This window comes from Macrobrachium nipponense, chromosome 15 (genome assembly GCF_015104395.2).
Source record: "Macrobrachium nipponense isolate FS-2020 chromosome 15, ASM1510439v2, whole genome shotgun sequence".
NCBI classification, from domain to species: Eukaryota; Metazoa; Arthropoda; class Malacostraca; order Decapoda; family Palaemonidae; genus Macrobrachium; species Macrobrachium nipponense.
The window spans coordinates 87,519,111-87,533,966 of record NC_087208.1 but is presented as its reverse complement, the minus strand read 5'-3'; the positions used below and the strand labels follow the sequence as shown (position 1 = coordinate 87,533,966).

At 31.0% G+C, this 14,856-nt stretch overlaps 1 protein-coding gene across 1 annotated transcript; it reads left to right on the top strand.

Annotated features, from left to right (window-relative positions):
* Positions 1 to 4,845: 4,845 nt before the first annotated feature.
* Positions 4,846 to 8,074, top strand: LOC135195095 (C-type lectin domain-containing protein 180-like). The gene is made up of 3 exons (XM_064221474.1): positions 4,846 to 5,245; positions 6,625 to 6,803; positions 7,352 to 8,074. Exons 1-3 carry the CDS (start codon positions 5,092 to 5,094, stop codon positions 7,577 to 7,579), a joined length of 561 nt encoding a protein of 186 aa, XP_064077544.1. The 5' UTR covers positions 4,846 to 5,091; the 3' UTR covers positions 7,580 to 8,074.
* Positions 8,075 to 14,856: the final 6,782 nt, after the last annotated feature.

Genomic DNA, 14,856 nt, shown 5'->3' with positions numbered 1-14,856 from the left:
ATAGAACTACAGACACTTTGATTAGAAAACTGGACAGAAAATTAAACAACCTTATCAACGACAGTGATTAGACCAATAATGCTAGAAGTGATTGTGCGGTGAATTTATCGAGCAAACAAATAAGCCTAATGCGCGTACTGCATTATCATAATGCAGTACGCGCATTAGGCTTTGGGCTGTCTTTCTTCATTTGTAACAAACCCTCAGCTTTATCAATAGCGAAATCTCTATATAAGTTTGAAAAATACTGTGACCTACCACAAAATCATTTAGACATTATCAAAGGCATGACATATAGTGCTACGCATGCCTACCATGAAAATAACTTCCCCGCTCGCTACAGAAAAAGTTTAAAAGAATTGAAGAATGATAATAGCTTACACATTACCAAGGCTGATAAATCCCATAGTTTAGTGGTTCTTGACAAAACTGACTACATATCACGCTTGCATACTTTACTACAGGATGAAATAACTTACAAAAAACTCGCAAAAAATCCGTTGGACTAAGTAATAAAAAACTTTAATATCGATATCAAACAAATTCTCAAAGATAAAAAAGAACTTTTGTGTCAGTTAACTGTAAAGTGTCCCTCATTACCTTATTTATATGGCCTAGTCAAAACTCATAAGGAAAACAAACCTTTGCGCCCAATTATTAGTACTGTAGGATCAATTGCTTATAAACTATCTAAATATCTTACTAAACTGTTATCCCCGCTACTAGGAACTGTATCTAATTCACACATCCGGAATTCTCTTGATCTTGTGGAAAAATTAAATAACATTGTACTAAACCCTAGCGATATTTTTGTCAGTTTTGATGTATGTTCTTTGTTTGCAAAAGTCCCTATTGACTCTGTGCTAGAATATTTAAGTAATGAACTTGTACTGCATGAATTGCATATGTCCGTTAGTCACATAATTTCCTTAATTAAGTTATGTATTTGTGATTGCAGATTTATTTTTAATGGAGAATATTACCAACAAATATTTGGTATGGCCATGGGTAACCCTTTATCACCTCTCCTTACAAACTTATATATGGAATTTTTTTAGAGAACACCTCCCGAATATCACACTTATCCCTTTAAAATGGTACCGATATGTCGATGATATTTTAGTAGTCTTACCTGGTGGTATCGATGTAAATGATTTACTGTCTAAATTGAATAATTTAGTGCCATCCATAAAATTCACTGTTGAAATTGAAAATAACAATGTCATCCCTTTCCTAGATGCATTATTACATAGAGAATCTTTCCAATGCAAATTCAGTATTTATAGAAAACCCACAAATAATTTAGCATATGTACATTTTTATTTTGGCCACCATCTTAATATTAAAATTTCAATTTTTTTTCTATGTTCGTATGCGCTTTGCGTATCAAGAGTCCAATATATCTGGACCAAGAAATAGAATACATAAAAAAGATAGGAAACGATCTCTGCTACCTACCTCATTTAATTGATTTATGTTATCAAAAAGCTCACAAAAAGTTTTATAATGTTGCTATTAATGAAAAAGAAATGCCTAAAAATGTATTTAGCTTAACTTATTTTCGTGGATTTGAAACCATAAAATCAATATTTAAATCGTTTAATGTTAATGTAGTGTTCTCTTATAACAATATAATTAAAGATATGCTAATTAAGAATAGTCCCGTAACAAATAACAACATAATTTACAAAATTCCTTTCTAAGGATTGCCCATCGTTTTACGTTGGTCAGTCTAGTAAAAATTTATGTGTTCGGATTAAGCAGCATATGTATTCAGTTAGAACAGCCCAGACTTCAAATGCACTGTTTATCCATCTGAGTGAAAAATCTCATTGTATTAATTGGGGTGATACCCTTGTAATTGCTAGATCTAATGATTATGTTTCAAGAAATTTACTGGAATCGGCAATTATACAAATCACTAATAAAAACAACCTAAATCTTAGTCTGGGAATGTTTTATTTGGACCCATATATTTGTAAGATATATATGAAGGACCTCAAAATAAATGAACAACTAATAAATTAGTCCCACATGTATATAGTTATTATTTCTTTCTCTCTCTCTCTCTCTCTCTCTCTCTCTCTCTCTCTCTCTCTCTCTGGTTGGTTCGATATTCTCTCTCCCTCTTTCTCTTGCTCGATATATATATATTTATATTTTCTTTCGTCTTTTCATTAATAATAATTTTTGTTGGGAAAATTTGTGTAAAAATTCATGATATTAAATTGTATATGCTCCTGTGTTTTTCAAAATGTACTGTTTTCTGGAAGAATCACTTGCTTACTGCGGGTATCCTTCAAGGTGTGGCTAGCCTCTGGCAACCCCTCCTTTCTGTAGAGTGAAAATCGCCCTTATGGCTAATCTGGTAGTGTCAGTTTGTATATTAAGCCTTCTTTTGACTGTGTTGTTCTTTGTAAAATCAGTTTGCCTCAGTAAAGGGTCCGAATAGGACCAAAAGTACTTGGCTATCTCGGTTGTTTAATTTTTTCCTTTGTGGCAAAAAACCTTTATTTATACATAGCATCACGTTTTATATACTTCGTGATCAAGTTATTCATATATATATATATATATATATATATATATATATATATATATATATATATATATATATATATATATCTTAAGAGGTGAAAAGAGGGGGAATGGCTAATAATATGTTTAAAGTGTTTTATATAATAATAAAGTCACATAGCTCTACTCGCCTAGAGACAAGGGGTGGTACGCTGCAAAGTTCACATTGGAGAAAAAGGTATTTGCTGAACAAGCAACTTGTCTCGGAGGTCGTTCCCCGTTTGCGAGGCATGTGCATTCGTTTGTACGCGTATTACAGGTTTACTGGTTCAGGGTACTTGTGGAAGACGCATTCTTTGTGCAAAAGAGATAACAAGTGGTTGTTCCGATTGTCGGGAGAAAACGCCCATCGAAAAGATTGGTCCGATTCCATGGTTGATTAGAAACGGGATTCTCTAACTGACTAATACTAGACAATATGACGTTTTGGGGTTTGAGAGTGTAACCTTAGTCAGGAGGGTAGAATGTTATCTTACTGCTTTCTTTATGGGTAGATTTGGGTGTTTATGCCATTATGACTTGTTAATCATTTTGTTCTTTGTTATAACCAATTGCTTTGGGAAATAAATAATATTTTTATATTTACGCAGTCTTAATAAGCCTCGTGACATCTTACAGACAGGGCACCATTGGCAACAGGTAAGAGTTCCCAGTTTGTGTAGTTTAGGGAATAAGATGCATATATATATATATATATATATCTATATATATTATATATTTTTTTATATATATATATATGATATATTATATATATATATATATATATATATATATATATATATATATATATATATAATATATATATGTATATATATATATATATATAGATATATATATATATATATATATATATAATATTATATATATATATATATATATATATTATATATATGAGTGAATCATGAATATATGTAACATAATAAATATATGAAAATAAAGACAAAATGCAAGAAGGGAAGTGAAATAAATGGAGTACCGCTGCCAAGCTTTTCGAATTATCATAAATTTATCGTAAACCCCATTTACTTGTTTGCACAAATGTGTTAAGAACAACTTCCTTCAGTGGTAAAATAAATCTTGAAAATTTTCTCTTCTTTTTTTTCATGAATGGCTTCAAAAATCACCCCTTACGAAGCTTAACTATTTTTTTCCTAGAAGTTACTTAATGGAAACTTGAAAAAAATAGCACTAAATAAATTAAATTGAATGAAGTTGCCATAAATTGCGGGATTAAGACAAAAAGAATAAAATAGTTTACCATAAGCAATTGATATCAGAATGGCATTTACTTAAAAGAGGCACTTAACTAAAAAGGAAAGATGGGCTATAAGGAGTAAAAAGTTGAAAAACAAAAACAGTAAAAGTTGAAATGGCATTGCCCTGAAAGAGGGACTTAAACGTATGATAAAATTAACTAAAAACAAAAAAAGTGTTTGCCAAAAGTACGAAGAGTCACAGTGGCATTGCCCCAAAAGGGGGATTTAAACAAATGGAAAGATTAACTATAAACAATTAAACTAAAAAAAAACGTCACAATGATATTGCCCTAAAAGCGGGGCTTAACCAAAAGTGAAGATTAACTAAAAGCAATAAAGGTGTTTTCTAAAGACATTAAAAGTCAGGAGGGCATTGCCCTATAAGATGGACTTAAACAAATGGAAAGATTAATTATAAACAGTAAAACTAAAAAAAACATCACAATGATATTGCCCTAATAGAGGGGCTTAACCAAATGGTAAGATTAATAAAAGCAATAAAAGTGTTTTCCAAAGACATTAAAAGTCAGGGACTTGAAAGAATGGAAAGATGAACTTTAAGCAATAAAAGTGTTTTCGAAAAGTACTAAAAGTCAGAATGTGTTTGTGTGTTCTCGTCCCTCCAAACAAGACATATGATCCATTTTAATTAAGTGGTTAATCTTGTATGAAACTACTCGGCAAAAATGTGTGGAAACATTGCCATAGCTATACTTCTGTGAGATATAAGTGAAATTCTGGTGCAAATCGGCAATGATTGTTCGTGCTATTATATGGTAACATTCAACTATCTGCTGAAAGATAAGTTTAATACTGTATAGTAAGAAAGATGTACTTTCAATGGGAGACTTATCTCATAAATTTGACATCAATTTTATTACTGACATGGGTTTGGCGATAAGCTCATTCTAAACCATGTTTTTTGAGAACAGTCGAAGAACAGAAGGAAAATGAACACCTCCACTGATAAGTGGACCTTTATGTAGACACATAAGCTGCAGGCATTGCTTAGTCTCTCGTATAGCTGACTAGGAGAAGGACGTGACGAACTGTTAGGAGATTCAGCTTGTGGAGGACCGTTATGCCCATCTAGAAAAGTAAAAAAAAAAAAAAATGGAAAATGGAAAAAGATAATTTCAGCCATGCCATTGTCCTTACTCCGTATGTTCAGTAATTATGTAAATAGCCCTCATACACAAGAATATAAACAGACACGATCGTTTTTGCGGGCCCCATTGAAGTATCAGAAAGAGGCAAAATGATCTTCCGTACACTCACCGTCCTTTGTACATTGGCAATGACACTGTTTGTTATTACCGTCGCTGGAGAAGGGTACGCGATAGACGAGAAAAAATTAGATGAAACTTGGGACAGAATCAAGAAATCGCCAACGTCTAGTCGGACGGGGAGACGTGAGTATTTTAAGCCTGAGAGCACTAAGTCCTTTCCTTATCCGGACGCGCTATTTATGTGTAAGAAAAATATTTTGCAATGAACTAAATGGACCATATTTGACCGTGAATGAAGTAGGATTTGTCGTTCAGTGTGCAAGATTTATTTGTTATTAGTAAACTTCAACGGCTCAACAACTTTGTATTCCCTAATAACAATAACAACCAGTTTCTCCACCACACCCCACAAAAAAAAAGAAATTCCTCAATCCTAAATTTACTAATTGCGTTACTCGAAAATACTGCGGTGCTATTATTATTATTATTATTATTATTATTATTATTATTATTATTATTATTATTATTATTATTATTATCATTATTATTATTATTATTTTTGTTGTTTTTGTTGTTATATATATATATGTATATATATATATTATATATATATATATATATATATATATATATATATATATATATATATATAATATATATATATATATATATATATATATAATATATATATATATATATATATATATATATATATATATATATATATATAATATATATATATATATATATATATATATATATATATATATATTTATATATATATATATATATATTATATATATATATATATATATATATATATATATATATATATAATATATATATATATATATATATATATATATATATATATATATATATATATATATATATATATATATATATTATATATATATATATATATATATATATATATATGTCTATCACAGTCTCCAGTTCGACTGGGTGGTATTTATAGTGTGGGGTTCCGGGTTGCATCCTGCCTCCTTAGGAGTCCTTCACTTTTCTTACTATGTGCGCCGTTTCTACGATCACAGTCTTCTGCATGAGTCCTGGAGCTACTTCATCCTCTAGTTTTTCCATATTCCTTTTCAGGGATCTTGTGATCGTGCCTAGTGTTCTTATGATTATGGGTATAATTTCCACTGGCATATCCCATATCCTTCTTATTTCTATTGTCAGTTCTTGATACTTACCAATTCTTTCCTTTTCTTTGTCTTCAACTCTGGTGTCCCATGGTATTGCGACATCAATGAGTGATACTTTCTTCTTGATTTTGTCAATCAACGTCACGTCTGGTCTATTTGCACGTATCACCCTATCTATTCTGATACCATAGTCCCAAAGGATCATTGCCTGATCGTTTTCTATTTCGCCTTCAGGTTGGTGTTCGTACCACTTATTACGGCAAGGTAGCTGGCCAATAATTAAACTCTGCTGACCTCTGATGTCATTTTAATAAAATATAATTGATAATATGCATTTGTTTTTTTACGATTAGCATTACAAAAGGAGAATTTAACTTAGTTCCTTATTTCCAGATATTTGTCCACCTCCATACAGCCTTATTGCAGGCTTGTGTCTGTATTCACCCACGTACGATATCACTACTTACTGCACCTGGGAGGCGGCCAGGCAGCACTGTTTATCTTACGATGGAGATTTGGCCTCCTTCAGGCATCTCAAGAACTTGATCCTGGTTATGGGTCACATGAGAGCGGTAAGGACACTTAGTTCTTTGGCCATCCTGTCTTCTCACTCACCATGAGGGATTTGCATAAACAAGTAAATGGGGTTTATGATACGTTTATGATAAGTCGAAAGCCTTGGACTCCATTGTTTTTACTTCCCTTTTTGGATTTTATCTTTATATATATAATTATTATGTTACATATTTTCGTGATTCACTCATTCTATATATATATATATATATATATATATATATATATATATATATATATATATATATATATATATGTATATATATATATATATATACATATATATATATATAGATTATATATATAGCATAGAGTTGTAATGGTAAAGGCAGGGATCACGAAAATCTCCATCCTAATATCCATGAACTCTGTTAGCCCTACTATCGCTGGAAATTAAAGCCCTACTCTAAACGTGTGTGTTTTCGAAGGACACAGGAACACAAAAGGTGTCACTATTTTCTTACATTTGTTTAAAACAGAATTTTCTGACGATAGGCTGCCCGACTTCAGATCTACAAGAGGTTCACTACTTTTGCTTTTCACACAGACCCAGAGGCAAGAACGTTGGGTGGGCGGATGGCGGCCCAACTCCTCAGTGGAATTCGAGTGGGTGGACGGTGGAAGCCTTCCCGATACCAATTCGCTACTATGGGATTACATCGAGGACCCAAATTCCAACTGCCTCTCCCTCGTGAGTGGAAGAAATTTCCCCAAATTGAAAAATCTCGACTGTGACAAAACTAGCAGATGCGCCATGTGGTGCCAGTTTAACTAATATGGTTTTTATCAAATATTCTTATTGAAGCATAATATATTGGAAGTACTGTATTGCAATAATAATGAAGCTGCGCTTATACATAAAGCTTCTTCAATACACCTTTTGAGAAACGTGTATAGTACTCCACTTTAGACATTTTCTTCGTTGCAAAATTTTGTCATTTGAATATGAGATTTGAAGTCTGGGGGTGAGTGGTATAGTATCTTATTGTTGAAATAATTTTTTTTGTTCCGCTATTGTTAATTATAAAATTTTTACGACAGTATTGAATGAGGTGACGGTATGTATTTTCTTATTTTCAATATGATATGTCAACGTAAGAGGAACCTTCGTGATTGTTAGATATGGATATTACATGCTACGTTACATAAAAGATAATCTTATTTTGTCCTATAGGAAAAGGAACATTATCATAATGAGCAAAGGGGTATGATTAGGATCTTTTTAATGAAAACTAATTTTAAGGTTACGCAATTAAATATTATGTTCTTAGTCCAGATAAGCTTATTTACCTCACAGCAATATGGAGCTAAATATAAATGCTCCCAGAAGTATATTCCGGAACAATAATCTCATTATGTTTATCACACCAAAATTACCAATCTTGGGACTAAGCTAAACTAACCCAACCTAACCTAGACAAAATGAATAAATAAATAAATAAATACTAAAAACCGGTTTCGTGCAATATTAGTATACACCAAATGAAAATAGAGATTTTAATGAATCACACAAACTTAAAATTTCTTGGTACCCTTGCGATAATTTTCAGAACTGCATGGAAAAAGAAAATATGGCCTTGAGCGAATTCATTTATACCTTACTACAATGTGACCATGGAAATTTATATCAGTTTCATTATCGTTCAACATATTTAACGATATATAATCATAAAAAGCTTTGGTTTTATGTCTATCACCTAATGAACAAAGACTGATTTGAATTTTTTATTGTAAATATAAAAAATATGCAATTAGAAAAATATTCTTTATATAACAGAGGATTTGCAGTTTAACGCTGTCGCTCTGAGAATATAAATTACTCGCCTGATGTGTAAATAATTATTCTAGATTTATTTTTATTCCTAAATAAGCTACATTATTTTAAGAAGAATGGTGAGCAAACCATCAACAAAGTAACTTATCCTTCCAACAACATCTCAGTTAGATGTGCTTTGATGCACATAATACCCGCTCCACCACCACCCACGCCACCACACAAAAAAAAATAAAAAAAAAATAAAAAAATAAACATAATTTTGGATATCAGATATTCGTAAATAAATTCTCCATTTGGTGTGACAAGTATTTGAATAAATGGGGTCCATATGAATCTAGAAGCTTCACAAATAATAATACGACCTCAAATTTGAGTGGAAGCCGATGGTAAATATAGTTGTTTACTTAAGGTGATGAGGGTGGAATGGAACGAAATATAGATATTAGGCCAAAGGCCAGGCGCTGGGCCCTATGAAGTCATTCAGCGCTGATAGGGTAAATTGCGAGAAAAAGGCTTTAAAGAAGAAACAAACTGTTAGGAGCGGCTGGAAAGTAAGATGGAAGAAGACAATATGAAAGGAGGTACAGTAAAAGAACGAAAGGGGTCGCAGCTAAGGGTCAAAGAGACACTGCCAAAGAGCCTTGAGTAATGCCTACAAATACGCTGTGTGAGGTGCACTGAACGTACTATCCCCTACGGGAAGATGATGATTGTGATAAATAAGTTTTACATTTTCTCGTTGGAACAGCTGTGAAAATATATATATATATATATATTCTCTAACGGGTAACGTTTTTGTGTTTTTGTTGTTGTTATTGTTGTTGTGACTTGCTGGAAGGAAAAAGAAAAATAACAACCAGAAAGGCAGCAGAATAGCATCTGCGAAAGAAGATTGCAAAAACAAACATCCTGGAACTTCCAGAAAGGCAGCAGAACAACATTTGCCGAGAAGATTGCATGAACAACCTCCCTGGAACTTCCAGGAAGGAAGCAGAACAGCCTCTGCAAAGAAGATTGCATGAACAAACTTCCTGGAACTTCCAGAAAGGCAGCAGAAAAGCATCTGCGATAGAAGATTGCATGAACAACCTCCCTGGAACTCCCAGAAAGGCAGCAGAACAGCATTTGCCAAGAAGATTGCACAAACAAACTTCCTGGAACTTCCAGAAAGGCAGCAGAACAACATTTGCCATTTGCAAAGAAGATTACATGAACAACCTTCCTGGAACTTCGATGCACCTTCCAACAAACATACAAATGCTAATTCATACTTGTTAGCTAATGAAGAATTATTTGGTCTCAGATTACCGGTAATACGAACAAGGCGTGATCCGAGCTTTGCTTACTCCGAGCAAGTGCTAAAATCTATGGTACAATAGCGGAATATTTCACCAACGAAAATACACTATATTTTATTAGAAAAAGATTGTTCTGTATTCTTTAACATGCACGCTGTTTATTTTTTTTACATTTTAATTTTAATAAATAAATAAAAATATCCTATCCTAAAATTCATGTATCTTTAACTCTTTTTGTCATCCAATGAGTTAACATATTATTGCAATGTTCGTATATTAATAACTGCTAATTATAAAAAAAACTTTGTAACTCTTGATTCATTTATATGTGTGTGCGCGCGCGCGTGAATGTGCGTGAATGTAACACCATATACTATTTCTATAATTATGCTTTTATATAGGTATATATGTATATATATACATTATATATGTATGTATATATGTGTATATGTATGCTTGTGTGTGTGTCTCTGTGTGAGAGTGTTTGTAAATATGTATCTCTCTCTCTCTCTATACATATATATATATTATATATAGTATATATATATATATATATATATATATATATATATATATATATATACTATATATATATATATAATATATATATATATATATATATAGATATATAGATATAGATATATATATATATATATATATATATATATAGATATATATCTATATATATAGTATATATGATATTATATATATATATATATATATATATATATATATAGATTATATATATATAATATATATATATATATATATATATATATATATATATATATATATATATATATATATATATATATATAGAGATATATCTATACATATATCTATATAATTTAATATTATATATATATAATATATAATATATATATATATAATATATATAGATATATATCTATATATATATATATATATATATAGATATATATATTATATCTATATATATATCTATATATATATATATATATATATATATATATAAATATATATATATATATATATATATATATATATGGGTGTGTTTGTGTGTACTTTCATAATAACAAATTTGATATCATCGTCATAATAAAAGATTGATAATAAGATAAAATGTGAAATCAGCGATTGTCCTGAAGTCAGCTCATTTGCTTGAATGACATTTAAGTAGATGAACTGTTAAGATATGTGATTAAGATAAATGATTCTGAAGGTCATATTATTTTAACCTCAACAAGACCACGAGAGGTTTTCACTGATTTAATGCTAATAAACATCAACTTGTTCAACTATGCATTATTACGCTAAAATACATTTTGAAATCGAGTGAGAATTTTTGTCTATTTTCAACTCAAGTGTGAAGTCGTGTATATTTTGAAATGAGTGAGAATTCATACATGTTCTAAACTCAAAGGGGATGTCATGTATATTTTGAACTCAAGGTAGAATTCATAAATTTTTCTAACTTAACTAGGAATTCTATTATGAATACAAACCAAAGAAAGAATATACATACAAACACATACACACATACCACACAGACATACAGACACAGACACACACACACACACACACATATACATATATATATATATATATATATATATATATATATATATATATATATATATATATATATATATATATATATATATATATATATATATATATATATATATATATATATATATATATGTATATATATATATATAAAGAACATTTTCTCTGTTCAGGGAAATAAATGATGGCTTGCAAAATGCCCTTCTCAATTTCCGTCCTAATTCTTCTATGGTGTGATGCCCAAGGAGTCTCAGAGGTTGAGGATAATATTGGTCATAAGGAAAGGGAAGAATATTCGCGAATTGGACTTCTACAGAATTCCACCAACGGAAGCTCAGGAAACACAGCAACTTCGACTTCGCACCAGACAATAAGATGTGAGCATGAAGTCTGGTATAGTGTGAGAGAGTATATCTAGTTATTGCAGAAAGAATAAATGATTATGTATATATTTTGAAATGATGTTCATTGAATAAATTACAATTCCAAATTCATATGCCTGATATTGAAGACTGGTTGCACTGGAATTTCTGGATATTGCAAACTGCAATGAAGATTCAGAAAAAGGAAACGGCTAAAGTATAAAGAATTGAGGCTAGTGTACGCAATTTATTTTCAACATTTAATACTTTATGAGTTTGGTGTTTCTAGATTAGATTAATAAAGATGTAAATAATGAAGTTTAAAGGTTTATAAGGTAAATAGGTAAATTAAATTCTGTTCAGGACGTGGTGTTGAGGAAAATGTCAATTGGTATTTTGTATCATATTCGGTTTTCCAGTATCCTCCAAATTATAGAACACTTCAAATAAAGTCAGTGTTATTAGTAATTCCTTTTCGCTATAGTTTCACGGATTTCATCAAATTTTTCATAAGAAATTTTAAACGACAGAGGCAAGGAAAGAAAATTATAGTGATAGTTTATAATTTTGTTGTTTTAAGAATATCGTTGTACTTCTTTGTGTAAAAATTACAAATATGTTTATTAATTTTGAGATGGACTGACAACGATTCCAATTCTAATTTGAAAAGAGAAAGCAATCATTTAGATGGTTATGCGACTTCACTTCTATATTATTGACGATGTATCGGGTTTGGTACCAACTATTACGAATAAGAATATGGATGAGTACGCCTAATACAGAAAACAAAATAATAGGAAAAGGGGATTAGCTATTGTTTCATTTCAAAGGAAGCAAATAATTATTTGCATCCAATTAACAAAATTTGCTTAGCCTGAAAGCAGACGCTCAATGGGCTTTTGGGCAATTTTTTTGGGGGATGAAAGTCAAAAATTTGGTTTTAATTTCTTTAAAAACACATGAAAATCACGGACATTTGAAGTGGCAAAAGCAACAAGAAAATTCGTATGTGAGAAAAGATTTTTAAATTATACGCCAGCACTTCAAAACCACCTTAAGACAAAAGTTTCACTCGTGGAAATACGCACACACACACACACACACACACACACACACACACATATATATATATATATATATATATATATATATATATATATATATATATATATATATGTATTTCGTGGAAATACATATATATATATATATATATATATATATATATATATATATATATATATATATATATATATATATATATATATATATAGACTTCAGGAGGGTCCATGATACACATGTTAAAAAGACCAAGTTATTTAAACCAAAATACGTTTCGCAATACTCATTGCATCATCAGTCTGTGAAAAGTAAAAGACACAATAAAATATATTATCGACATAAAAGGAATTCACAAAGTAATTAAAATTTACAAGTTAAAACAATAAAAAGTAAAAGCATAAAAAGTACATAAAACAGAAAATAAAAAGAGACTACCAAAACACCAACCGTCCATAAGCAGGAGAGAACCGCAAATGACATACAATGGCGTCCAAGGCCAGACGACAACTATGCCAGATACAAAGTTGCTGAAGAAGTATTACCATTGAGAGAGGGAACCAGTCTTTTAATATATAATGTTTCTAAAGTGGTTAGGTGGTTTGGGTCCCTTACATAACCAATTATTGAGAAGTGTTGTTTCAGGACTTCGGTTTTAATAAGGCGGCATGATTTCTAATATTAGAAAATTCTGGCTGCTTGATTCTTTGGTCAGTGCGAAAGCTAAAACCCTAATGGCTGAAATATCTGACCTGCAGTAACCTCCGCGTCGATCCAACGTAGGAGCCCGGACATCCAGGGCATGTGAATTTATAAACCACATTGGATCGCATGAAAGACTGCAGGCGATCTTTGAAATTAAAAAAATCATCCTATTGTACATGGGTTGTTGGAGATAAGTTTTCCGTTAAGAGAGGGGATTTCTTGTTCAATTATTCATGTGAGATTTAAGGAGAATTTAGAGTCAGACATATACGGGATTGAGTCATAGAATCATTTTTTGGGAACATCAAAGTTGACTGTTGGAGGTTGTAAAAATTTTGTTAATAACTTATTGGTGATTTTATGAACTATATCTTGTGGGTAGGAGTTTATCTTGAAAAAAGTTGAATAAAAAGACTATTTCTTTGTGGAATATTTGCCAAGTTGAAGAATATTTTAGAGCTCTATGGACCAAGGTATAGATGGTATTAAGTTTGAAAGAATATTGACAAGAGCTATAGTAGTTATTGGCTAAGCCCGTATATGTCCGTTTTCTATAAACAGAAGTAGTGAACTCTCAGAACTATGTCTTGTTACATTAATATCTAAAAAAGGAAGACTACCTTGCTCTCTACCTCCATGGCAAATTGAATGTTTGGATGGAGTTGATTAATATATTCTAAGAATAAAGAACATTGCCAAGAGTGCTGGAACAAAACAAATGTCATCAACATATCTGCGATAAAAAGACGGTTTAAAATTACGATTACACTGATTTAAAAATTTCGTTTCAAGGTCAAACATAAAAAAGTTTGTAAAAATGGGGCCCAGAGGCGACCCCATAGCAACTCCATCGACCTGAGAATAGAGTTGCCTATTAAAAGTTCAAGTAGTTGCTTAAAGATTGATCTGTTAAAACCATGAAAAACTGTATCTTCGCTAATAAAAACCTTATCTAGAATAATATTGATAGTTTCATTAAGTGGGACATTAGTGAAGAGAGACTCTACATCAAAACTTACCATGTAATAATCTCCATCTTGGTTGGTAATTTGCTGTTGGAATTCGTACCCATTTTTTAAAGAAAATTCATCGCTACTATATTCTGAAAGTAAACCGGCTAAAAATTTGGAGATAGAGAACGAAGGACTATTACAGGCAGCCATAAGGGGTCTAAGAGGTATATTAGGCTTGTGAATTTTGGGTTGGCCATACAAAATACTGAAAAAAGAGCTTGTCACAAATAGATGTAGATATGTAGTCTCATTGATAATATTTTCACTTTTGATTTTCCTTAACAATCTATTGA